The sequence below is a fragment of the Musa acuminata genome, chromosome BXJ2-4, assembly GCF_036884655.1.
Source record: "Musa acuminata AAA Group cultivar baxijiao chromosome BXJ2-4, Cavendish_Baxijiao_AAA, whole genome shotgun sequence".
Classification (NCBI taxonomy): domain Eukaryota; kingdom Viridiplantae; phylum Streptophyta; class Magnoliopsida; order Zingiberales; family Musaceae; genus Musa; species Musa acuminata.
The window spans coordinates 42,951,501-42,974,312 of record NC_088341.1 but is presented as its reverse complement, the minus strand read 5'-3'; the positions used below and the strand labels follow the sequence as shown (position 1 = coordinate 42,974,312).

At 40.5% G+C, this 22,812-nt stretch overlaps 4 protein-coding genes and 1 long non-coding RNA gene across 9 annotated transcripts; 2 read left to right on the top strand and 3 right to left on the bottom strand.

Annotated features, from left to right (window-relative positions):
• Positions 1-1,043: 1,043 nt before the first annotated feature.
• LOC135611041 (GDSL esterase/lipase At5g55050-like) lies at positions 1,044-3,149 on the top strand. The gene is made up of 5 exons (XM_065106294.1): positions 1,044-1,433; positions 1,741-1,871; positions 1,955-2,188; positions 2,271-2,520; positions 2,672-3,149. Exons 1-5 carry the CDS (start codon positions 1,181-1,183, stop codon positions 2,896-2,898), a joined length of 1,095 nt encoding a protein of 364 aa, XP_064962366.1. The 5' UTR covers positions 1,044-1,180; the 3' UTR covers positions 2,899-3,149.
• A 562-nt stretch (positions 3,150-3,711) lies between these two features.
• LOC135611043 (GDSL esterase/lipase At4g16230-like) lies at positions 3,712-5,287 on the top strand. 2 transcript variants are annotated; one of them, XM_065106295.1, is made up of 5 exons: positions 3,712-4,024; positions 4,110-4,225; positions 4,305-4,526; positions 4,605-4,854; positions 4,943-5,287. In XM_065106295.1, exons 1-5 carry the CDS (start codon positions 3,799-3,801, stop codon positions 5,140-5,142), a joined length of 1,014 nt encoding a protein of 337 aa, XP_064962367.1. In that variant the 5' UTR covers positions 3,712-3,798; the 3' UTR covers positions 5,143-5,287. The 2 variants fall into 2 exon arrangements, with proteins under 2 accessions (XP_064962367.1, XP_064962368.1); XM_065106296.1 differs by having other exon boundaries at positions 3,881-4,020.
• Positions 5,288-7,025: 1,738 nt separating this feature from the next.
• On the bottom strand, positions 7,026-10,955 carry LOC135580843 (uncharacterized). 2 transcript variants are annotated; one of them, XR_010486410.1, is made up of 4 exons: positions 10,233-10,955; positions 8,096-8,308; positions 7,327-7,372; positions 7,026-7,229 (listed from the first exon to the last, which is right to left on the bottom strand). XR_010486410.1 is itself a non-coding variant. In XM_065106293.1 (4 exons), exons 1-3 carry the CDS (start codon positions 10,791-10,793, stop codon positions 7,358-7,360), a joined length of 696 nt encoding a protein of 231 aa, XP_064962365.1. In that variant the 5' UTR covers positions 10,794-10,954; the 3' UTR covers positions 7,026-7,229; positions 7,327-7,357. The 2 variants fall into 2 exon arrangements, 1 of the variants encoding a protein (XP_064962365.1); XM_065106293.1 differs by having other exon boundaries at positions 8,189-8,308; positions 10,233-10,954.
• Positions 10,956-12,071: 1,116 nt separating this feature from the next.
• Positions 12,072-17,111, bottom strand: LOC135611040 (uncharacterized). Its single transcript, XM_065106292.1, has 12 exons — positions 16,946-17,111; positions 16,618-16,837; positions 16,010-16,210; positions 15,849-15,919; positions 15,571-15,730; positions 14,381-14,974; positions 13,668-14,048; positions 13,506-13,581; positions 13,356-13,419; positions 13,031-13,166; positions 12,479-12,592; positions 12,072-12,402 (listed from the first exon to the last, which is right to left on the bottom strand). Exons 1-12 carry the CDS (start codon positions 17,062-17,064, stop codon positions 12,337-12,339), a joined length of 2,202 nt encoding a protein of 733 aa, XP_064962364.1. The 5' UTR covers positions 17,065-17,111; the 3' UTR covers positions 12,072-12,336.
• A 1,628-nt stretch (positions 17,112-18,739) lies between these two features.
• On the bottom strand, positions 18,740-21,444 carry LOC103982705 (uncharacterized). Of its 3 annotated transcripts, none has more exons than XR_010485711.1 (5): positions 20,711-21,444; positions 20,082-20,624; positions 19,872-19,945; positions 19,111-19,648; positions 18,740-18,924 (listed from the first exon to the last, which is right to left on the bottom strand). It is a non-coding gene; the product is annotated as an uncharacterized LOC103982705 (long non-coding RNA). The 3 variants fall into 3 exon arrangements; XR_010485710.1 differs by having other exon boundaries at positions 18,740-19,648; positions 20,082-20,229; positions 20,332-20,624; XR_010485709.1 differs by having other exon boundaries at positions 18,740-19,648.
• Between the last annotated feature and the right edge of the window lie 1,368 nt (positions 21,445-22,812).

Below are 22,812 nucleotides of genomic sequence, written 5' to 3'. Positions count from 1 at the left end.
AGCTGATACTTGAGGAGACAATCTCACAACCTAAAGTTCCAGATGATTGACTTGCTCAGCCAAGAGAGATGAAGAAACAACACTGAAAACAAAACTGAAGATGACTGACAAGACGAATTAAAAAATATATATAAAAAAAAGGATTCAGCTTTCTGACATCTAATTGTGCCACCTTTCAAGTCACGCTATCTCGCCACCATCCATCATGAGTTATCAAAAACATTCAAGTCCGGCTGGCCGAAGTAAAAGACTGTGTCAGGAGTCCCATTGTGGTTGGTGCACGCATCTTTTTCGTATAGATCATGGAAGTTGTATGATTCAAGTCCATCATTATACAAAGCTACCAGTTAGGCTCTATAGTTTCAATCAATTATGTGGGAGGCTTTTCATAAGTGTAATCCCTTTTCCTTTTTGCTAATTTTGTTGTAATAGTCTGAAATATGCTGTCATGCTTCCAACTATATTATTACAAGAGAGCTTTAAATCTTTCCGGTGAGTCTCCTACTTGAAGGAGGCTACTCGATTGAAAGCCCAGACTGCACAGTTTCCGAGCAAAACATTACCTGCTTTGGCAGCGCAGAGGCTGTCACCTCATGGAGGCAATAATTTCAAGCTCACATGTATAGAAGGAGAGAGGTCCAGAGTCATGCAAGTCGACATCATCTTCTCTCGGGCTGTGTCAGTTGCAGGCAATGGCTCCAAACCAATCCTTTAGTTCCTACAGTGCCAAGAGACGACCGGCAGAGTTAAAGTTCAACCATCTTTATTTCTACTAGAAAGCTTTGGTGTTATTTCTGTCTCTAAAGGCGAGTTGAATCTACCAAAGCAGATCCTCACATCGTTCTTGGAGAAGATATCCCATCGCTTTAAGCGGCCCATGATGCAACTTTTGACACTAGAGATCCTTGCTTTGTGATAGTTTAAGAGCCAAATGCCACCTGATAAGCATGGGTTTGTAGATGCTAATATATATATTACGGTGCAATTGATTGAGTGACAGACACCACCTTCAAAGCCACTACTGTCGTCCCACTCTACTTTAGTTTTGTCCATATTGCCTTGCTTTGCTCAAAGGTTCTGAATCACCGTGTCCTTCATGGCCCAGCCAAAAAGTCTATAGAAGAGCCACTCCTTTGATCGGTGGCAACTCCGCTTGGAGATCAGCCATCTGGCTTTCACCATGGAAGTTCCTCCTTTCCCACTTCACCTCCTCCATCTCCTGCCGGTTGCTGCTGCGCTTGCATTTGCAGGATCTGAAGCTGCCAAGGTTCCGGCGATCTACGTCTTCGGTGACTCGACGGCCGACGTCGGCAACAACAACTACTTGCCGGGGAGCAACGCCAAGGCCAACTTCCCCCACAACGGCGTCGACTTCCCTTTCTCGAGGCCCACAGGGAGGTTCAGCAATGGCTACAATGGTATTGACTTCTTAGGTAAGCCATGCTGTATAAACTTTGCCCATCCCCATTCTCTCCACAGGAAGTTTGCATTAGCTACAAGAAATGGTGTGGATCTTTAGGTGACGATCTAATCGAATGGTCTAACGATGGTTGAATCGTAAAGGGTGGTCAAAAGGGCATCAAGAAGTTGCATCTGCATAAAGAACCAAGTTAAATAGTTCCTATTAGAAATCTTTCAAGCAATGCAAGAGTTTGATGTGCCTAATGGAAATAATCGTCATGTACATTTTTCTCTATATGGGACACATTAACTATCCTCTTCCATCTTGTGTTCGTTCAGCCAACCATATGGGCTTCAGGAGGAGCCCTCCACCATTCCTCTCCCTTACAAATAAGACCAATCACCAAATCTTGAGAGGACTAAAAGGTGTAAATTTTGCTTCGGGAGGATCAGGAATTCTGGACTCGACTGTAAGCATGATCCTTTGAACCCTCAGTTTGAAGTCTCAGTTCCTTAATAATCACCAGGGATCTGTTTCTGACAAATGCATCAGGGAAGCACCATTACCATGACAAAGCAAATTCAATATTTCTCTACGATACGATCGAATATTGTGGCACAAATTGCTTCTGAGCCTACGTATCGTTTGCTGTCTAAATCTATCTTCCTTATCAGCAGCGGTGGCAATGACATATTTGCCTATTTTACGAAAAACAGCTCTCCGAATGCTACCGAGAAAGTTCGATTTATTGGTGCTCTTGTCTCAGAGTATGAGAACCATCTAAAGGTCATATCTCTCTTTCCCTGCATCCTATTACATACATATATGGACCTATCGAAGGATGATGATCCTGAAATTAACATTGCAGGCATTGTATGTTCTCGGAGCAAGGAAATTTGGGATAGTTGATGTCCCACCGATCGGATGCTGCCCATATCCAAGAAGCCTAAATCCTACAGGTGGCTGCCTGGACATCTTGAATGAAATGTCTATGGGGTTCAACAAAGCTGTGAAGTTGCTGATGCACAGACTTAGCTCAACATTGAAAGGGATGAAGTACTCTGTTGGAAGTTCTTACGCGGTGGTGTCTGGCATAATAAGAAACCCTGCAGCACTTGGTATATATGCACATAACCACAATTTCTTGTTTGCAGTATCAGAACAAGTTTGGATGGAATCCAAGAAGAACACCACTGGCTGAAAACTCGAACTGGATCAATAATCAAATCTGCATATGTATGTAATCGCGTTGTGTTCGGATATCTGCAGGTTACAAGGAGATCAAAACTGCATGCTGTGGAGCCGGAAAATTTAATGGCGAATCAGGATGCACCCCAAATGCTACCTACTGCTCCGAACGCCATCGTTACCTGTTCTGGGACCTCTTGCATCCAACACATGCAACATCCAAGCTTGCAGGAGTGGCCATCTACTATGGATCTCAACGATTTGCCAGTCCAATCAATTTTAGGCAGTTGGTGGTGGATGTGAATTAAGAATCACCTCTGTGAATTAAACTAGCTGCAAATGTGAGATCCTGCAAAGCACATTATATAGCTTTACAAGTTCCAAAAAGAACACTGTGAGACCTTGTTTAAGTTTGTGATGCAAACAGGGATTCCATGATCTGATGTATAGCCAGCTTAAGTAGCTTTGTATGGACAATGTGCTGCCAAATTATAGATGATGTTATAGTTGAGTTGGAAGGTTGTGAACTATACTGAAATGAGACATGCAGTTGCTTTCACCTGTCTCTCATCTGTTTCTTCTATCTTCCTTCATTGCTAGCAATGAGCCTGACATATTTCGTCTCTGTTACTAATGGCATGCAAATTTAATATATACATCCTCAGTGATGAATATGAATCCAGTACTGTTTTCTGTCCTGTCAGGAGAGGTTTTGGTAGAATATTATCAGTTGATAATGTCAGGGATTAGATGGCATCTCCGCGAGGTTGCAGATTAATGTTGATGCCAACCTCACAAGAACAGGAAACCAATCAATTTGTGTCTGCTTGGAGCTGTCTTTGCTCCTCCTTCCTTCCTAGCCCAAAAAATAAAGAAACAATCGAGGGTCTCTACCTGTCACTGTGTGTTAGTGTTGATGGAACCACACATGAAGAATATAGCTGACCAATTATGCCCCACAATAATTTGCCAGGATCAATTTCAGAAGGGGAGAAGATAACCAATAAAATGTGTGGAGGATTTCGATTGGGTCTTGAGATTTTTCTCTAGCTAGTCGCCTCAACATGTGAGCCAAGTCTTTGTATTGTTCTACCATAAACAAGTAATGTACCCACTGGCATACAAGATTGATTCCACATATACGCAAGGAAATAAGTGTCTATGGAGGACAGAGCCTTACCCTGAAGTCTGTTCGAGTGAGGAAGAAGATGACCGCTTTCCTGCTCATACTTCTCTCAGTAATTCTCTCCAGGCAAAGCATAGTTGCTAACTCGGCTGCACTGTACGCCTTCGGAGACTCCACCACCGATGTCGGCAACAATAACTTCTTGCCCGGTGCGCCAAAGGCCAACTTCCTTCCTTATGGAATCGACTATCCCGGTAGAATTCCGACCGGCAGGTTCACCAATGGCTTCAACTCCGTCGACTACGTAGGTAATCATTCGATAGAATCTCCAGTTTCTTTCTTCTGTTTGCATGGGTAATCTGACTTGCATGCTTGCCGTAAACCGTTCCAAAGCCCAAGCCATGGGGCTTGCGACGAGCCCCCCACCGTTCCTCGCTGTCTCCAGCGGCGTGCAGATGACGAAAGGCGTGAATTTTGCGTCCGCCGGAGCAGGAATCCTCGACAGCACAGTTAAGATTCGCACGTAGTGTTATTTCACGGCACCTGGTGGGGAGTTCACACTGTCGAGTGGCTTGGTGTGATTGCCAGGGACGAGGTGTCATCTCCTTGTCGGCACAGATCAGGGATTTCGAGAGGGTCGCTTCGGAGCTAAGAGCAAGAATGGGAAACCAGACCGCTTCCGCCTTCTTGGCCGAGTCTCTCTTCTTCTTCAGGGTAGGGAGCAACGATCTCTTTCTCCAGTCTTCCTTCGGCCGTCCCAAGGATCAAATCGTCGCCATCGTCATCAGCAAGTTCAGAGATCAGCTCAAGGTAGTGCCTGATCTAAATCGGAAGGAATTTGAGGATGTAAATTGTGTGCTTGCTCTAATGCGACTAGCGCAATGACAGACACTATACGATCTCGGAGCGCGCAAGTTTGCAGTCATAGGAACGGGATTGATCGGATGTACGCCGGACCGTAGGAGCTCGACTCCTTCAGGGGACTGCAACCAGGATCTAAATGATCTCTCTCTGCGCTTCAAAACTGCGACCAAGGCTCTGCTGGAGGAGCTCAGCATCTCTTTACAGGGATTCAAGTACTCCTTTGGGGATCTGTACGAGATTACTGCTCGAGTCTTCTCCAACCCCCTCGCCTTCGGTGAGCATCTGCGTCTCGATAAAACACCGTCACCGATCAAGCATAAGGTCAAACGTGTTGCCTTAACGAAACGTGCTCGTCTCTGAAGGGTTCACGGAGGTGAAAGCTGCATGCTGCTCGCCATGCACGGCGAGCTCCACATACTGCAGAGACCGCGGGCAGTACTTCTTCTGGGATGGCGTTCACTCCACCCAAGCCGCATACAAAGTGACAGTTGAAATGTCATTTCGGGGGACGCCATTGTTTGCCAGCCCCATCAACATGGAGACGTTGGTGAACACAACTTGAGCAATGGGCTTCATATTGCAGAGTGCTCTGCATGATCTGAACACAATCATGGCTTCTGAATCGTACTCTTCTTTCAATAAAAGGATCCTAAATTGCTTATCTGTGAACTTCAATCCAAAATGAAATCTAAACAATTTAATCGCCAGTTGGATCTGCCGATGCTGTCTGTCTCAATTACGGTAGAATGTCTCTTTCGGATGTCATGCAAACCTCAATTATGCTACTCCAGTGAGCATGCCGACACTCATTTTTCGTACTATATTTTGAATAGAACAATATCTCCGATCATGCCAATTTTTGAAGGTTGACGCAATCCATCTTAATTTATACAAATCATATTTTATATATATCTTGGTATCATGGACTAATAATTTCTTCAAACAACAAGATATACTTTCTTGTTCACCATTGCAAGATATGGACCAGAATTGCTCCATTGCAAGATATACTTTTCATGTTAACAATGGGGGTTAATTATAGATTTTTCAAAAGTTAGTTACGATTAGCATCCCACTCTTTATACAATAAAAAGTTACGTAAGTATATCTATAATTACGAAAGTAAAATATTTAAGTCTATTTACATATAATCGATTTTACCAATGAAAACATAAAAATATAATTTTAATGTTTTAATTGGTGGTAACGGATGACGTCGATTGTCACAGACGATATCATTGAGGGCCGTTTGACGACTACACCGATGATAAGTTTGACAACAAACTCAATGTCAAATTCGGAGACTCATATTTTTCTACCATCGTTGAATATATTCGTTGGGAGTTCGACGGTTGTTTGCCTACTAGCCATCTAAAATTTTCTTTCCTAGTAGATAATAACCGTGGTGAATAGAACTCTTCTAATAAGCTCCCCTTTTTCATGCTTATGCTAAAATTGATGGGGTAACAGGGGAGTGATAGGTGCTCCAACAATCTTAACTTTCCATCCGCCCAATGAGTTAGTGACGAGGTGGTCACCATATTCACCTAGCGACCACCACCATTTGTTTGAATACAACGCAATTACATAGTGGCTCTCCTCTTTTTGCCACCACTCTCCATCATAACGACCAATAGTCCCTAATAATACCATCGTTTATCATCACTAATTAAAATATTAAGATTATATTTTTACCTTTTATTTTCATATTTTAATTGATAAAATTAATGAAGTTAGAGTACATAGACGTAGCTGTTTTACTTTCGTAATTATAAAGATATCAATATAATTTTTTTAAATATAAGAATCGAAATGTTAAACATGACTATCTAATATATAATTAGTCCCAATAATGAGAGCATATATAGAATATTTTTTTATTTTATGTGAATTTGTGTGGTATGAAATGCTTCCATGTTTAATAGCACTCAAATCGTTGCAAAACCAACCCCGATCTTCGCAGCCCTATGTTTGAAGCTTGTATCATGCTGACTCCGCAATGGCATGCTAGCTGACAACGTTGGCTTTTTACAGGATGGAGTCCACTTGGCTTGTCATAGATTTCCGCGACTCCTGCAGTTCTTGGTGTATTTATGTAACAAATTATAACTCAGTGAGCAATACTTATGTTCGTCTTGGATTGTAGTGACTATGAATGATGCCAAGAGGGGAGATGTCATCGCCATGGCGGAACAGATAAAAGGACTGCGAGACAGTTGTTGCAAACCTCACTGCAAGAATGGGAGATGAGTCTGCATCCGCCGCACTGGCGAAGTCTCTTTTCTTCTTCAGCGTCGGGGGCAACGACCTCTACGATAGGTGAAAGTAAATTGACTGCTGATTCTTAACAAACTACTATTCATTTAACAAATGTGCATCAAAATTTTAAGGTACCTCAGCGTGTTTAATTAACACTGCAGAATGGCATGTTGCTCGATGGGAAGGTATGCAATCCAACGATATCGAAGTACTAGAATTCTGCAACATCCAAGTGTTGACAAAGAAAAGTAATATCTGTAGTTTGTCTTAATTGTCTCAAGATCTATTGCTCTTTTAGTATACAATACTGGTACTCGCACTGCATATTATCAACAGAACCATCCGTACTTCGAAGAGACAGCAACTGGAATTAACTTGCACCTCCATTATCTGTTTCAATGGACCGTAAACGTGCATCTTTTTTTTGACCAGGATATTAATAAATGCAATGACAAACAGTAATAGAGAGCAAAACATAAAAACTAACCTGCAATTGTTTGATTGAAAGTTGCATGCGGTCACTCAGTAGCAGCCTGCATCGACAAATTAAGGTCATCAGTGCCTCGTCTGCTGAAAAATGGTTTACAAGACTGTGCAAATTCATAATGAAAATTTTTAAGAAATGTGTTAATATTATTAGTTGATGCAGCTTAAACATGTGCATAGACCAAAAAAAACCAAAGGTTCCATCTTCTCATTAGTTGATGCAGCTTAGAAAAGTTCATAAGCTTTTACGTTTCAATTACAAACTATAAATGGCTCATCAATTGGTTGTCGAACAACAGCTCAGATTATAGTACTTAAAGAGGGATCCCTCCTAATCACAACAAGAGCAGTTTGGTGCTGCATAATAAGACCTGTGGCAAAGAGAATCAAGGATAGGATCCTAGGATTGTAGATAAAAGTGCCCTCTCTCTCCTCTTCCTCCCTCCCTCCCCATTGAGCCCATGTCATGAATCAGGGCCCACCATTTGGTTAAACTGCTGTGGCAACCAAAATCCAGGCTTGTATACAACCTATATTGACATATACAACCACAAACTTCCAACATACCTTAGTTGTGTTAATAAATGTATTATGTTACATGACTTCATAAATACATGTGAATTCCTTACGTTTCTATGTACATAAGTGGTTTCCTGTTTCTATATACTTTGACGATAAAGATCTTTATGACTCTATTTCATACATACATGTGACATCATTTTAACTGAACATTTCAAAACAGCAAATCTTGCCACAAGAATATCGTCTACCTCAAGATATATGCATACAAACTGCTGCATGCACCAACGGGAACCCATCCTTCATTAGGTCAGGATATGAAGAACATTGATCTGGGAGGATACCTGGCTGAGGGGATTGTCAGGGGATTTCTTCCAGAGCTTCCATATCATATCCTTGTACTGATTGAGGGTCAGACCTGGTTTCTCTTCCTTCAATTTGGGAAGTTCTGCTTCTTCAAAAGCCTGTATGTATACATGTTAAGAAACAATTTTATTGAACACCAATCAAATGAATTTTTGATTTCCTGCAGACATAATGACTCTTCAGCAAAATGTAAACAAACTCTTATGGTGAACCATTAGAGGAACAGATCCCTGAGCATGAACAAAGTGTGATGACCAGCATAAGTAGCTGCAAGACCCTAGTGAAAAACACATACATACCAATTGCGACCCAATGAAACATAACAAGCTTAAAAAATATACAATGATCAGTATCTAGGAATGTTAGAGAGAAAATATGCAAAACAAAGTCAATCCCATTTATGAAAACAATTCATTATAAAAAAGCATAAATATGAACCAACAGACTTTTTTTTTGTGAAGGTCAAGTCTGCAGCACTGTAACAGCCAACAATGTCATTGGGACTTTAGGCCTTAGGTCTTATTAAAATAGTGAAGAATGAAAGGCATAATGGTAGGGAAAAAGAGGAGAGTTTAGAAACATAATAGATGACATTAGCTGGCTCCGAATTGGAGAAGACTGGTCTTCCAAACTTGGAATATAAAATCTTTTTAGACAATATGTAATTAGCATTAGGCTTTCATTTTTTGTAGATTTTCCAATCAAGCTTTAACTTCCTCGTAGAGATAAAAACCTAAATCAAAACTTGAAATCTTCAATCAAACCCTATATGCCTTTTCACATTTTACATATGACTTCCTTTTCCGTTTTAAATAATTTCGAAAAATTAAGTAAACATTAAAATATGTTACCATGTAGCAATTTATGACATTTGCAAAACCAAAATCTAAGTGCCAACACTATTCTAAAGAAAAGAAAAAGATACGATGCTAAGAAACAAAGTTCAATCCAGCTAAAATCTAAGTTCATCACCATTCCGAAGGTATTTGGGTTGACGTTTCTGCTTTTTGCACCGATGATAGATCTAAATGTTCCCTCAATTTTCCATCAGTTACTGATCCAAGGATCCAAGTCACCTAGAACTTGTGCTATAGTTCAATTTTGTTAAATTTGGATCTAAAAGTAAACTTGTAGTTGTGCTAATCACAAATGAGGGTCTTAAGTTGTTGCACCAGATCTTAGAGCTTTGAGGATCGTATTGCATATATGAGCAGAATATTAGATCACAATAAATGAGAAAAAGAACACAATGTGAAGTTTAAAGAGAGCAAGTTAGAAGGTAAGACAAATGTACTCCACTGTGGAGACGACGCATACTTATTTATAGCTATCCAATTTGGCAATATTCACATAAAAGTATGCAAGCCAGTGAACTTAAAGCGGTAAAGTATCACAGATAGCAAGACCATTCCAGGAACTCTGAACCTAACATAATACAAATTTAACATGAAACATTAAGCCGCATCAATTTGCTTCTATAGGTCATAACCTGATATTTATCAAAGTTCCAAGAGTTGGATGCTATAAATGCACGAAGAGAAAAGGATTAGATAGTGATAACAATGGATTATGAACTACAAACAAGAAACAATAACACACATATATAATCAACTTTAACCCTCTATAATGCTAATATCAGAACTAGCTCTAAAATACTATGGTTAAAAAGAAAACCTACGAGGGTAAAGAATTGCTTGGTTCGAAGCAAAAACCCGTGAGATATTTCATAGGAACAGACATGGTTGCTGGATTTGCCAAATTTTTATAAAGATTAATATCAGATGATTTCCTAGATATAAACCAGAGGGAATATATCTCCAATTTATCTGGGAAAAGAAAAACAAAAAATCAACGACCACAAATTTATTAGGGTTCCCATCAGTATAGCGTCCGATGATTCCGCGTAATGTCTATTAGGGTGATTTATCGTCTACTCCAACAAAATAGTTAGGGTTTTATTGACTGTCACCGATAGAGGAAGAAAAATCATATGGCGAAAATTATTAGAAGAGAAAGAAATACCTTGAAAGAAGCCTTGAGCCTCCTCTCAGGGTGACGATCGGTAGGCAGCGCTGGTTCGGAGAGGGCCATTCGGGCAATGGCGTCCTCCACCGAATGGGCCTCGATGACAGAGTCGTCCCTATTGGTGTTCTCCACCATCACGATCCGGTCGTACTCCTCCTCATCGGCGGACCGGCTCTGCTGCTTCTTGGCGACCTCAGCGTTCTGAAGGATGCGCTGCCGTTCCGCCTCACGGCGGCGCTGGAGCTCGGCCTCGGTGACCTTGGGTACGGGGATGGAAACGCGGGCGGCCTTGCGGTCAGGCTTGCGGCCGGCGGCGTCGATCTCCCGCTGCTCCTGCTCGGCGAGCTTGCGATTCTCGGCCCGGCGGGCGGCGGCCTCGGCGCGCTTCTCTGTCTCGTCCTCACGTTTCTTGGCTGCGCGGGTCTTGGAACCCTCCGCCTCGCGCCAGTATTGTTCATCCTTCTCCTTGGCCGCGCGGTCCTTGCGATCCGCCTCTGCAGCGCTCCGACGGGCGCGCGCGGCCTCCGCTTTCGTGTTTACGCCCATCTTCTTCGGCATCGCCGACCGATCGCCTGCTTCCGCAGCCGCCTCGAGATTGATAGATCGCAGGCTCCCGGGGAACAATTTTCTTTGTTGCCTACGAATCGAGATCCCGAATTTTAGGATTAGAACCACAGGGCAGAACGATGTATGTTTTGCTTTTGGTTTTTTGTTTTTGCTTTTTGCTTTTTGTTTTCTTCTTTCTAGTGGAACAAAATGAGCGGGAGTTGGGTGGGAGCGTGGGTTGGATTCCCATCCAACTCACACTACGCAAATCCTCCGATCCTAACGATCCAGCCGTTCGTTCCGACTGCCACTCGTCATATCGTTACGACAACGCCTCGTACCAAAACATCTCCGAGTCACATCCCAGACACGGAACAAAACCGTGTGAAGTGGGAGTGTCGCCCAATATTAACGTGCCAGCGTGGCTTATGTCTAGTGGCCTCACATGCCTCCAATTTATTTCATTTTATCAGGAAAAATCGTTTTTTCACGTGATTTCACTTCCCATATTCGTTTTTATATTAGATCATACTTTTTTTATAAATGATAAAAAGCTAATCAATCAAATATAAATTTTATGATCAACAATAATTCGAGTATAACCGATTAATTTTTTGTTAAATCAACTTAAACTTTCACAAAATAACTAAAATATAATTTTCAGAATATAATAATTTTTTTTATTTTTATTTTAAAAATTATGATAATTAAATATTAAAATTTAAAATCATTTGGATTGATACAATGATCTGAGTGTAACTTTGTAACTTCTACTAAACTGACTCAAACTTTCATAAAATTATTAGGACGTGGTTCTAAGATGATTAATATTTTTTATTTTTTAAAATTTTTATGATAATTAATTGTCAAAATTAAAGAGTTTTTTAGATATATTATGTGATCGAACGTAACTTAATTCAATTTTGAATATAACTTAGGAAACTTTCAATAAAACAACTCAAACTTCCTCCAAACTATCTAGCCATAATTTTAAGATGATTAACAACTCTTAAATAAATAATAAAAAAAATATTATTTTACTATTACAATCTTAATATTATCAATTTTACTTTTTTTGCCCTCACATCAATTTCATCCCGATGTTGTCATTGTTCATCACCAATGATGCTTGCTATTGATGTTGCTTATGCGATGCCACTTGTCGACCCCTCGATATTATCGTTCTAAGAGGAAAATGAATAAGAAAAGAAAGAAGAAAAAAAATATTTACATCCATTATTTTTAAAATGAGATTGTAAATAGTAAAGAGGGATTACAAATAATAATATCTAAAAAACCAATAGTGAATTTTTTTGATAAAATACCTTCTTTTATCCGTTAAAATTTCTTTTTTACATATACATGCTATAATGAGTGCATTGCAGTACAGATACCGTATAAAGACACAAAACTGATACATGCATGACATACAAACAGCCATATTACTCGTGTAAAACATTACAGGAAGCTTTTCATGTTATCAGAATAGAAGAAAAGTAGAAAAGAAGAGCCTCTTTTCGTGTTAAACTACTTAATCTCATGTTCCACATCGAGCTTAATCGGTCCATGAGAGCTCCATCACCTTGGCCGCGAAGCTATAGCGGTCGGCAGCTTCATCAATCTACCAGAAAAGAACATCACCATTAGAAAAGGCTTCGATAAGCTCTGCAAGTTGTGAAGTAGGTTAAGAATGGGACCATTTTCTGGGTCGGACGGCCAGCTCCATGACCTCCCTTTCGCTCGATGCGGGCGATGATCGGGTTGCTCTGTGGACTGCTGCCGAGACTTGTGCAGAGAACATATTGTATGGTCTTGAACAAGAAGAGAAAACAAATTTTACTAGTTGATGTTGAAGATATAGAAGAGATGCAACATGATAAGCAGAGGCACAGTGTCAACAACATTGATTCAAGTAAACACATGCAATCTTAATACTGGAGAGCAACAATGATCTGGGCAACCCTTGCTTTATCTTTTACTTTACATTGTTTCTGCTGTTCCATCTGCTACTTGTAGTCACTGTGACAAGATCTTGATTTGCTGAGTTGCAGAATATAGAAAGATTTATGTGGGAATTTCTTCAATGATCTTAGAGAATTTTCCAGTCACTAAATTTGGAGACATGTATTCATACCTCTACTACTTTCAACGGGCATAGCATGTCATGCAGTACAACAAGAATGCAGAAAGTGGAAACATGGAATGCTATCGAAATGCTGAAACCAAAAAGACAAGATAGATGAACTTACTGCAAGCAATTTGAGTGAATGCAAAGGCACGACACGATCATCATGATCAGCGGTCAACAGCATGGTGGATGGGTACTGAAGTCGATGGCTATCACCTTTCTCCCATGGCCTTTTTACATTGTGTAAAGGTGAGTACCTGAAGGCAAACAAGCATCATTGTGTAATAACTAAATGAGCAGAGAGCTTCGTTCTATGCAACCAGTGAAGATGTGTGTGAATAAAGCATCATGATTTGAATAGCTTGATAAATATTAACAATTGTAATAAAATTAACACACATTACAAACATTCAGAAATTTGTGGAAAGAAAAAAATGTTATTATACTTAATAAGCCAATGGAATTCTTCTTTGTTGTCTGAGCAACCAAAATCAGATGTCCATGCATGACCTGAACAAGAATAAAACTTGCATCAGAAAAGACAGCCAATATATATGTAATATCCATAGAAAATACTGGGGTAAGTAGAGGTTAACCTATAGTGAACTTGTGGAATCGGAGCATGTCCATCACACCAACATGAGCAAGAACACAACCAAAAAGATCAGGTCGCTGCCAACAAATGATAGTATCTCAAGTTCATTATATTAAACATGAAGCATAGAACACAGGAACATAAAGTTGTATTAGGATCATACCTGATTCATGCAAGCTGCAACAAGAAGCCCACCATTGCTTCTACCTTCGATGCATAGTCGTCTCGGATTGGTGTAACCATTAGAAACAAGAAACTCAGCAGAAGCTATGAAGTCATCGAAACAATTTTGTTTCTTTGACAGTGATCCGGCTTTGTGCCACTCTTCTCCATACTCACCACCACCACGAATATTGGCTATGCAGAACACAAATCCTAAGTTCCTTGTGAGAACAAGACGAGTCACATTAAATGAAGGTGTTAGGCTAATATTAAAGCCTCCGTAGCCATATAATAAACATGGATGTGATCCATCGAGTTGAATGTTCTTCTTCGAGACAATAAACATGGGTATCCTCGTGTCATCCTTGCTTGACACAAAGACCTAAAAACCACAATTAACAAAGAATAAGACAAATTTGATTGACCATAATACATAATCATAACTTTATATGCATAAACCACAAAAGGCATATATAGAAGAGTAGTTCAACTATGGCTTCTGATTAGTTGCTGGGATTATATAATTTATAAGATAAACAAAAGAACTTATATGAAGAGCACCATTACCATTTTCAAAATACAAAGACAAAAAAAAAAGCCTTTTTGATTTGTAGAATCCTGGTCGCAGTTAATATCTGATTTATAAAGTCCAACTTTCACTTTTACAAGTATAAAATTAGCTTTAAAAAATGACAATTGGAATATGATGCGCACCTGTTTAACCTCAAAATCCTCACGATGAAAACCAGGAACAAAAGCTTCTCGGAAAATTTGCATCTCAGGAACTCCAGCAGCTAAATTACACTTGTAGATGATTCCTGGAGACAGGAAGCTAGTGAAGCCAATAAAAACATCACTATCTTCACGCTTACCAGAAATCCCATAGACAGTACCAATATCTACAGGTATCTCATGTAGCAAAGCTCCTGTTTCCAGGTCTCGCAACTGCAAACCATACTTGACGTCGCGAAGATAACTTACCAAAAGTTGGTTATTGTTCACAGCAGAGGCTGTTTCTAGCACATCTTTGTCATCCTCTGGCAGGACATCAGTCCATGACTCTGGCTCATTGAAGTCTACCCTCACTAATTTATATCTAGGTGCTCCTTTATTTGTCAGAAAAGTGAACTTTGTGTCATCATTTGTTACAAAGAGATAGCGTGCTTCAAAATTATCAACAAGTTGGATAAATGGAAGCATTTCATTTCTCCCCTTGAAGCCTTCAAGACCATGTGGAAGCAAGGACAATTTGCAATAATACAATTTATTGGTAGGATTACAACCTTCCTCAATATACAGAAGAGCATACTGCAGATAGCAACAAAGGAATCTGGTCAACAAGGCTCATCTGTCTGATATTGAACCACACAATTACATATTTGCGGCATTTGAAAAGATTTGGGAAACTTGCGTCCTCAACAATTGTGCGGAGAAATATTGTATGACTCAATTTGCAAGTAGCAATTATCCAGGGCTCAGTTAGCAAGCAAAAATCTTCCAACATTACAAATTTACTAGAACTAAAATGAAAAAAAACAACATACATATTGTGAAACCGTTTTGATAATTTTTTTTCGAGATTGCAGTAATACTCGTCCTTCGTAAAAATAAGATCAAGAAATCATCCAAGTAGGCAATACCTAGTAGTTACGGATAGGTTCTTTTCATGTAGACATCCAGAACATGTTACAACATTTAGAGATAGATTTCGTTATGGGATCTAATATAGGAGACTTATATACAATATCAAAACCAAGTCCATCTATTTCAACAGTAACTATGGGCAAAATTAAGGTGTAACAGAGTAGCGGCATGAATCAATAATTGCATATGAATGAGCACAGAACAATAGTTTTCCACAATTCATCATGTTAACCAGAGAGAATCAACCCAGAAGCAATTACCTTGCCATCATCGGTGACATCAGTTCCATAAATATATTTTGGGTGCTCAGGATCTCTCCAGCACAATATATCCTCCGACTGATCCATGCCCAAGAAATGGTAGTAGACCTCATGATTCAGATTAATGTTATTCTCAGTCCCAGCATCCAATTCATGTCCTCTATGGATTATCAACATTGAAGATTAGACACGATCAGAAGAAGATCATCATGTGAACCTTTTTTTAATCTGTGGTTATATAAACATGGATAATGATTAATCAACCAAATCTAGCTTACCTGGGAGCTGGATATCGACAGTAGAAAAATCCTTTCCCATCTTTTGTCCAGCTAATTGATGAGAATTTCACCTATAACAAGGGGAGAACACATCAGTGATCACATATGAGACTGAAAAAGAAACAAAAACTAGAGTCTACCTCTATGCTTGTTTTACTCACCCATGATAATGTATCAAGCTCAGGTTGCTTATTCTCGATCCGCATTACGTTTACTGTAACCCAATCACTGCCGCTCGAACTAAGCCCATAGGCCAAATACTTGCCATCCTTGCTGACAGAAGACAAGGTGAGAGCCACCGTGCCATCATCACTGAGCTTGTTCGGATCCAACAGAACCTCTGCCTCTCCATCCAAATCTTTCTGTTAATTCGAACAAACAGAGAAAGAGAGAGAGAGAGAGAGAATGCTTAAAAGGCAAAGAAAATGACAAAAAAAGGCAAACTTGGAGACGGCTATGCGATTTAACAAGAAGCCCTCCAGAGATAAACTTAGCAACCGGGTATGATGTAAATCATCCCATCGAAAGAACCAAAAACCAAGATCGTAGGAACACATACTAACGCCTCCAAGAACCATTCGGGAAAACATAGCAAAAGAGCAAAAGGAAATAGTGGGAAGCATAAAAGAAATGCTGAGTTGGCCACAAGATTCCTCGTTGCAACGCAGATAAATTCAAGCAACAGAAACACAAGAACGCGGGTCATAAAAATAGTTCGCCAAGATTCGGGCTTTGAGAGAGTTTTGGCCTCCGTCGGAACCCAAACTACCTGAACATAGAGAACGCTCTGCGCCTGAAGGCCAGTATTGTGGAAGTAGAAGTACTTCCCACCGCGCTTAAAAGGCGTGTCGTACCGCGGGTGGTCGTGCAACGCCGTAATCCGCCGCCGGAGCCTTTCCCTCTCCTCGCATTTCTCCAGCACCGAGTCTGTGAGCCTCGCCTGCCTCTCCACGAACTCCTTCACCTCCTCCGACTCCGGATCCTCCAACCTGCGCTCGAGGCACCGTTAAAGGAGCGGCCTTCCTCAGAAGACAAGGCACCCAAACCGAAAAGATTCGATTTTTACGCAAGAGGACGGGGGTCACGGATTCACCCACCATCTGTAAGGGTCGGCAATAAGGACGCCATGGTAATCATCGACGACAGACTCGTCGCGGCGGGCCGGCGGGTAGCTGAGGGGCAGCAAAGCTTCCCGCGGGGCGGCGAGGGATCCCATTGCAGGATGGGGCTCGGAGGCGCTGGCGGCGGGCGTGAGGGAGGAGGAGAAGGGGAGCTATATAAGGAGGGAAGGGAGAATAATGGCGGGGGCAATGGCGCGCGAATGACGACATTGGCGGGGCGTGGACGCTCGGTATGCGGTCGGTGACGGCTTCAGGAAGCGAAAGCGTCGTGGAGAGCGAGAGCCGGTGTCCCAAGCAAGGCAGAATTGTGTGCAATGGTGTCGCCATGGTGTCGCGAGCTGTGTCGCCATTGTTTTACATGGACACTAGTGCTCCCAATGGGGACATGCTCGTGGATTCCATTATCGACGAGACGGCCCAAGGACAGAACAAGTCCAGTAGTCCATCACAACGCGACAGTCCGAGAGCCTTGCATTCTTAACTCTCATCCGCTAAAGCATACATATATCTCGCGCCACCAAGGCACCGAATCTTTCGGACGCATGCATTGTTGTCATCAGATTCCATCTCGTGGTGGGAATCTTTCAGACGCATGCATTGTTGTCATCAGATTCCATCCCGTGGTGGGAATCTTTCGGCTGATCTGGCGGTTATCGACAGCGAAAGACCGTGCGACCCACGCACCTTTAGATGCGTGCAAGATCGGGACCATCGCAAGCGACGCAAGGACGATGGAGATCCGCTGCGGTCTTCGTCACAGAATGACACTCCCATACCACTCTTTCATCCTCGATGATGTATCTTTCGCCAATCGAACGACACTGAATCAGTCGGCCTTAAGATAGGAATAGAAATGAAGCTGACCCATAGCCGAACTATTTTTGTTTGTTTATGCAATAACTTACTCGGAGAAAATAACTTCTTTGAACTTAAGTGTCACATTTGGATTGATGAATATAGTTCCTGACAAATCTTTTCTCTTTCCATCCCAATTTTAGCTTATGCCATCACATTTCATGTTGGATTTTGGAAGTCGATGTCTAACGATGTTTGATTGAGGATTCGCAGACAAGGTTTATAGATCACATGCAAATGACGTGTTTGATTTAACTATTATATATATATATATAAAGTTTGCACAATCCCAAATATTAGAAATAAGTAGGACTTAAAAGCCTACCACAAGAAGACAGGGAATATTAAAAAGTAAATATTTCTGGAGAAATAGCATAAATCCGATTCTATGAGCACAAATTCACATCATCTCCTCTTCAATTACGTGACAATGAAGCAAGAATTTATTTCAAATGATCATGACAATTAACACTCTGCAATTTTATGCGTATTTGTATTTTGATTGGAGTGATGAACAAAGCATCAAACAGTTCATGTCTGAATTATCTCAAATAATGAGATCTAATAATTAAATTTAAATGTCAAATTTATTTTCTTGGATTTTGCATGGAAAAGGTTAACAAGTATATATTGTGAGTTCATACACACTCATATTGGCACAATTGAATTAAAGCCATTAACTTGTATCTTTACAATAAGGACCAAGTATTATGTGCATGATTCAGCTTGCTCTGGGGCTTGTTTTAGGAACAGTATGAAAATAAGAAATCCATAAATATGAGAATTGGAAAGGGGCATACTCCTTTTGGTAGGTTGGAATTTAAATTTTTAGTGTAATTTTTACATGGTGAATCATAATCCAAAACAATATAATGAAGATAAATAGAGGAATTGCTGAAAGTTAACATTACTCTGTATGATGGCCATGAATCTTATACCCATTTGCGAAAAGCAACAATTCCAACACAATTAACTCATTACATTTGTCAGTGGCTCATATCATATTTTGGGTGAGAATGCTGCAAATGGCAAGCTGTCTAATAAGGGGAGCATATGAGGGATTACCAGTTTGAGATGACACACCACATCTTCAGATCAACCTGAAAGCATTATTTTCTGATGAGTATACTGAAAAGAATTGTATTGTCTGATGTGATAAGTTTTTGTGGTCCAACAGGATGCAACTCATAAGGGAAGAGGGTAGGAAAGAGAAGGTCGATGCATCTTCTGTGCAAAGAGACAACTATGAGCAATTATTCCACCACCAAAAGCATGTTGGAACTCACTTTCAGCAGCTGCTGCAGGCTGAAACAATGAATGCCTTCTGAGCTCCCCAGGCTCCTGGCAACATTGACCACTTAATATGGATCAAGAACGGTTCAAGCAGCTCATTATTAGGTGACAACTTCAAGAGAGATTACTATGCTAGCACAAGAGAATGATGATCTCAATGCCCCTCCACTGCCAAATGGTAAAGATCAAACGTCCTACAGCTGTTCAAGCCTTCCTCTTCCTCTTGACCCATTAATGCTCATGAGAACAGCACCTTCTCCCAGATTGAATCTTAACACAAGTTTCTAATGCATGTTGTTTTCGGAATCACAAGTTCAACAAGAAGATAAGAAAAGACTGGAATATATTGATTGCATTTACATTTGAGGTTTCTAAGGAAAATGAAACATATAAGCCAAAATAATTGAGTGATGCGCATATATATGATATGATATGATGATATGCACTTGTCATTTTGAAATTGAAGAGCTTACTGTTTCTGTTTTCCAAATAGGAAGAAATATGGTGTGTTTTCACGGCAAGTTGTATTTTCTGAAACAAAAATAAGAATATAAATCACATGCTATCTTATCTCAACCAGCCTAATGATGAATAGGGACATATATGCATATGCATGGAGCTGTAATTGCACAAAATAGTTCATCCAAAACCCAAATCAAAACATAACTACAAGGAAGATGATGTTCGAGTACATGTACTCCTCGTTCTTTAAGGATAATCTTCGACTATTAGACAGAAAAAAGAAAGAACAAACCTTTATCATTGTCAAGCATTCGATTCTCTCTAGCATGGGTAAAAGATCATAGAACCCTAACAGTGGTGATGATCCTGCAATGAAACCAAGAAATAGAAACAAACAAGATCTTATGTTCGTGATTTTGTTACATTTTTAATTAGTTTTATTCTGCGATTGCAACGAGAAACAAATAGCTAAGAACAAAACGAAATTAAATATCTGCAATACATTTCTGAAACTTCAAGAATAGATCATGAACTGGTCCTTGTGTAGATTTCTGGAAAAGATCTCAGCATTCCTGAGACAGTTCGATTCACTATGATGGCAAAAGGTGGTGCAAGAAAGAAGATCGAAGAATGATTTTGTTCCCCTTTTTCTAGTAAAAAAGAACCCCAAAAAAATCAGTGAGAGAAAATGGATAGGGAAAAAAAAGAAATATTTTTCATGAGAGAGAAAATAGAAAGGAATTAGGGTTCACAATGAGATATTCCTGTGTCTTCTTCTACTGCAAAGTCTTCTTCCTATCACTCGTTCCCACTGTCGCCCTACATCAGATCTGAGATTGGAACGCTTCTGAAATATTAGCACAGGAATACCAGTAAAGCATCAACAGGAATGGCTGAGAGAGGAAACAAGCAAAACCAAGCAAAGCTAAAAGATCCCGTGTGTAATCATTCCTGGAGCGCGGAGGCAAATCGAAACAGCCCATGTAATTCCAACATCCAACGATGACATACGATAGCATCCAAGAAGGGAAGACCTTCCTTCATGCTAACAAAGGAAACATAAGGTCATGAAACATTAGAAAGCCCAAAAGACCCGTGGAAGGACTGCATATGTTCGATCTTCAACTTTACCTTCCAGTGCATGTTTTGTGTACTTCTATGAGAAGGATCCAAGTGCTCGGTTGCAAGAAAAGATATGTCACATGGGTTTTACAAAGAGAAGCTAGCAGAGTTCAGTTGGCAGGATGCCCACCTCCATCCGTATGCTTCTCCTTGTTCATGAGAGATGGATGTGGCTGGAGGTGGACAGAATGCCAATCACCTCTGCGAGCAACCCTTTGATAAGCCCACATGACACAGAGTAGATCACATGCCACTGCCTCAAGCCGATGATACTTCTCACCGAGAGAGGAGGATAGATATAGATGGTATTTATACACGGAGAGAGAAAGAGAGAGGGGGAGGGCAAATTTACTACCAAATTAAAGAGGGTGAAAATGAGAGGTCTACTGTGGGTGAGGATGGGATTATTCTTCTTGTGACGTACGTAACGACAGACAAGATGAGATGACTGTTCTGTGGCAAGGAAGGATTCAATCATCTATCCCATTCTTTCCTCTCAAACCATCCTTGAGAAACGTGAACGAGATGGTGGGTGGGTGGATGGCTGTGGGCGAGAGAGAGAGAGAGAGAGAGAGAGGGAGAAGATAATAACCAGGGAAATAAAAGAGAACAAAACTTGCCTGCCATCCGCCCTCCTACTAATCCCGCTCTTCCCCTCACTCGAAACGCCATTTCTCAACCACCAGAACGGGAACAGAGGCCATCTTCTCGAGCAGATAGGAAAATACCTTAAAGAACAACTACAAACCTAGTGGGGTAGTGCTGATTAATGGAACTGGAACTGACATGGCGATGGACCGCAAAGGAACCACCTGAGGAAGATTTGGTGCGTGGTCTTTGTCACTGAACAAAAAGATAAAAACTCCATTGAATTGGATGGATGAGTGCAATGTGAGGCAGACAACAAAAGCCATCAATTACTCCCATTCTCTCCTCACTTGCCATAACTTTCCGAAAGTAAAATTATTAACGGTCAAAGAAATGGTTGACTACTGTGGACCTACGACCACCTTAAAAAGAATTCACCGCAATGCTGTCACACTTGCTTCTGCCCCGAAACCAACAACTTCTCTCTCTAAGAAGAACAGGCAATCTCTTCTTATGATTCTGATGGTTTTCTTTTTTCCTTTTCTCGTTATTAGTTGTTTACTCGGCTGATATATCAGACGTGAAGATATTTGTAGGAGGATAGATTATAAAAGACGATAAAGAAAATAGTTCTTCATCGATAAATATCAAAAAAATCAAATAATATATATCTGAGTTTAACCCATAATCTATCCATTTAAGTCGTTTGTAAATATATAATAATATAATCTGTGATAGCTCTTCAAGACTAAGCCTCTAAATTATTAATAATCATATAAGAAGATTAATTCCTGTTTCTTTGAGTCTACTTGTATATATTCCACATCTTACACAAGAACCGATCATTTCTTTCCACTATAAATTAACACACTCCTAGAGACTATTCCATAGTTTGAATACTCTTGGCATTGATCTCTTCTGTCTTTATCGGACGTCATTAGTTTGTGGATGATATATAAATCAACAATTTCATGAACAAGATGCATTTCTCCTTATATCCCACCTTGTTTTACCACCATCTATGGGAACGAGCAAAAAGAAAAGCAATAGATACAGTTATCTTCCACTTCAAACCCAGGAGGGTTCACAATCCAGCATCCTTTACCAGTGTGTTGGGAGGAAAGAGGAGGGCATTGAAGAAGGAACAGGAGCCAGCAGCGCAGTCCCGCCTTTTTGTCTTGTGATCTGCCACCATTCATGATGCCCACAACCCCACCCCCACCATCACCTGTCACTAACAATCCTCGGTTGCACACCAGCTCCTTTGCCGGTTTCTCCCCATGCATTTAATCCTCATCAATTCTACCTCACCAACCGATGTCCAACACCATGGAAATGAGAGATCAGACAAAGTGGTGAAGTACAGCACCTCCTTGTACCCACTCTTGAAATGGTTTACACCTTCTTCTTCTTCCTTGGCTGACCTTATAAATGTTCCCAGAAAGCTTTAGAGGTGAGGCATGTGAATGTACACCTTCAACCTTATACGATGTCTGTGTCCTTGCATGGAACTCAAATGACCA

What these genes read in the sequence shown, in the direction of transcription:
- LOC135611041 (XM_065106294.1), top strand. Translation starts at nt 1,181, where the DNA reads ATGGAAGTTCCTCCTTTCCCACTTCACCTCCTCCATCTCCTGCCGGTT. An exon ending in CAATGGTATTGACTTCTTAG is followed by an intron (nt 1,434 to 1,740) that starts GTAAGCCATGCT and finishes GTGTTCGTTCAG; the next exon opens with CCAACCATATGGGCTTCAGG. An exon ending in CAGGAATTCTGGACTCGACT is followed by an intron (nt 1,872 to 1,954) that starts GTAAGCATGATC and finishes CAAATGCATCAG; the next exon opens with GGAAGCACCATTACCATGAC.
- LOC135611043 (XM_065106295.1), top strand. Translation starts at nt 3,799, where the DNA reads ATGACCGCTTTCCTGCTCATACTTCTCTCAGTAATTCTCTCCAGGCAA. An exon ending in CAACTCCGTCGACTACGTAG is followed by an intron (nt 4,025 to 4,109) that starts GTAATCATTCGA and finishes ACCGTTCCAAAG; the next exon opens with CCCAAGCCATGGGGCTTGCG. An exon ending in CAGGAATCCTCGACAGCACA is followed by an intron (nt 4,226 to 4,304) that starts GTTAAGATTCGC and finishes TGTGATTGCCAG; the next exon opens with GGACGAGGTGTCATCTCCTT.
- LOC135580843 (XM_065106293.1), bottom strand. Translation starts at nt 10,793, where the DNA reads ATGCCGAAGAAGATGGGCGTAAACACGAAAGCGGAGGCCGCGCGCGCC. An exon ending in GGCTCAAGGCTTCTTTCAAG is followed by an intron (nt 8,309 to 10,232) that starts GTATTTCTTTCT and finishes GTATACATACAG; the next exon opens with GCTTTTGAAGAAGCAGAACT.
- LOC135611040 (XM_065106292.1), bottom strand. Translation starts at nt 17,064, where the DNA reads ATGGGATCCCTCGCCGCCCCGCGGGAAGCTTTGCTGCCCCTCAGCTAC. An exon ending in TTGCAGCTTGCATGAATCAG is followed by an intron (nt 13,582 to 13,667) that starts GTATGATCCTAA and finishes ATTTGTTGGCAG; the next exon opens with CGACCTGATCTTTTTGGTTG. An exon ending in GCCGTCCGACCCAGAAAATG is followed by an intron (nt 12,403 to 12,478) that starts GTCCCATTCTTA and finishes CTTTTCTGGTAG; the next exon opens with ATTGATGAAGCTGCCGACCG.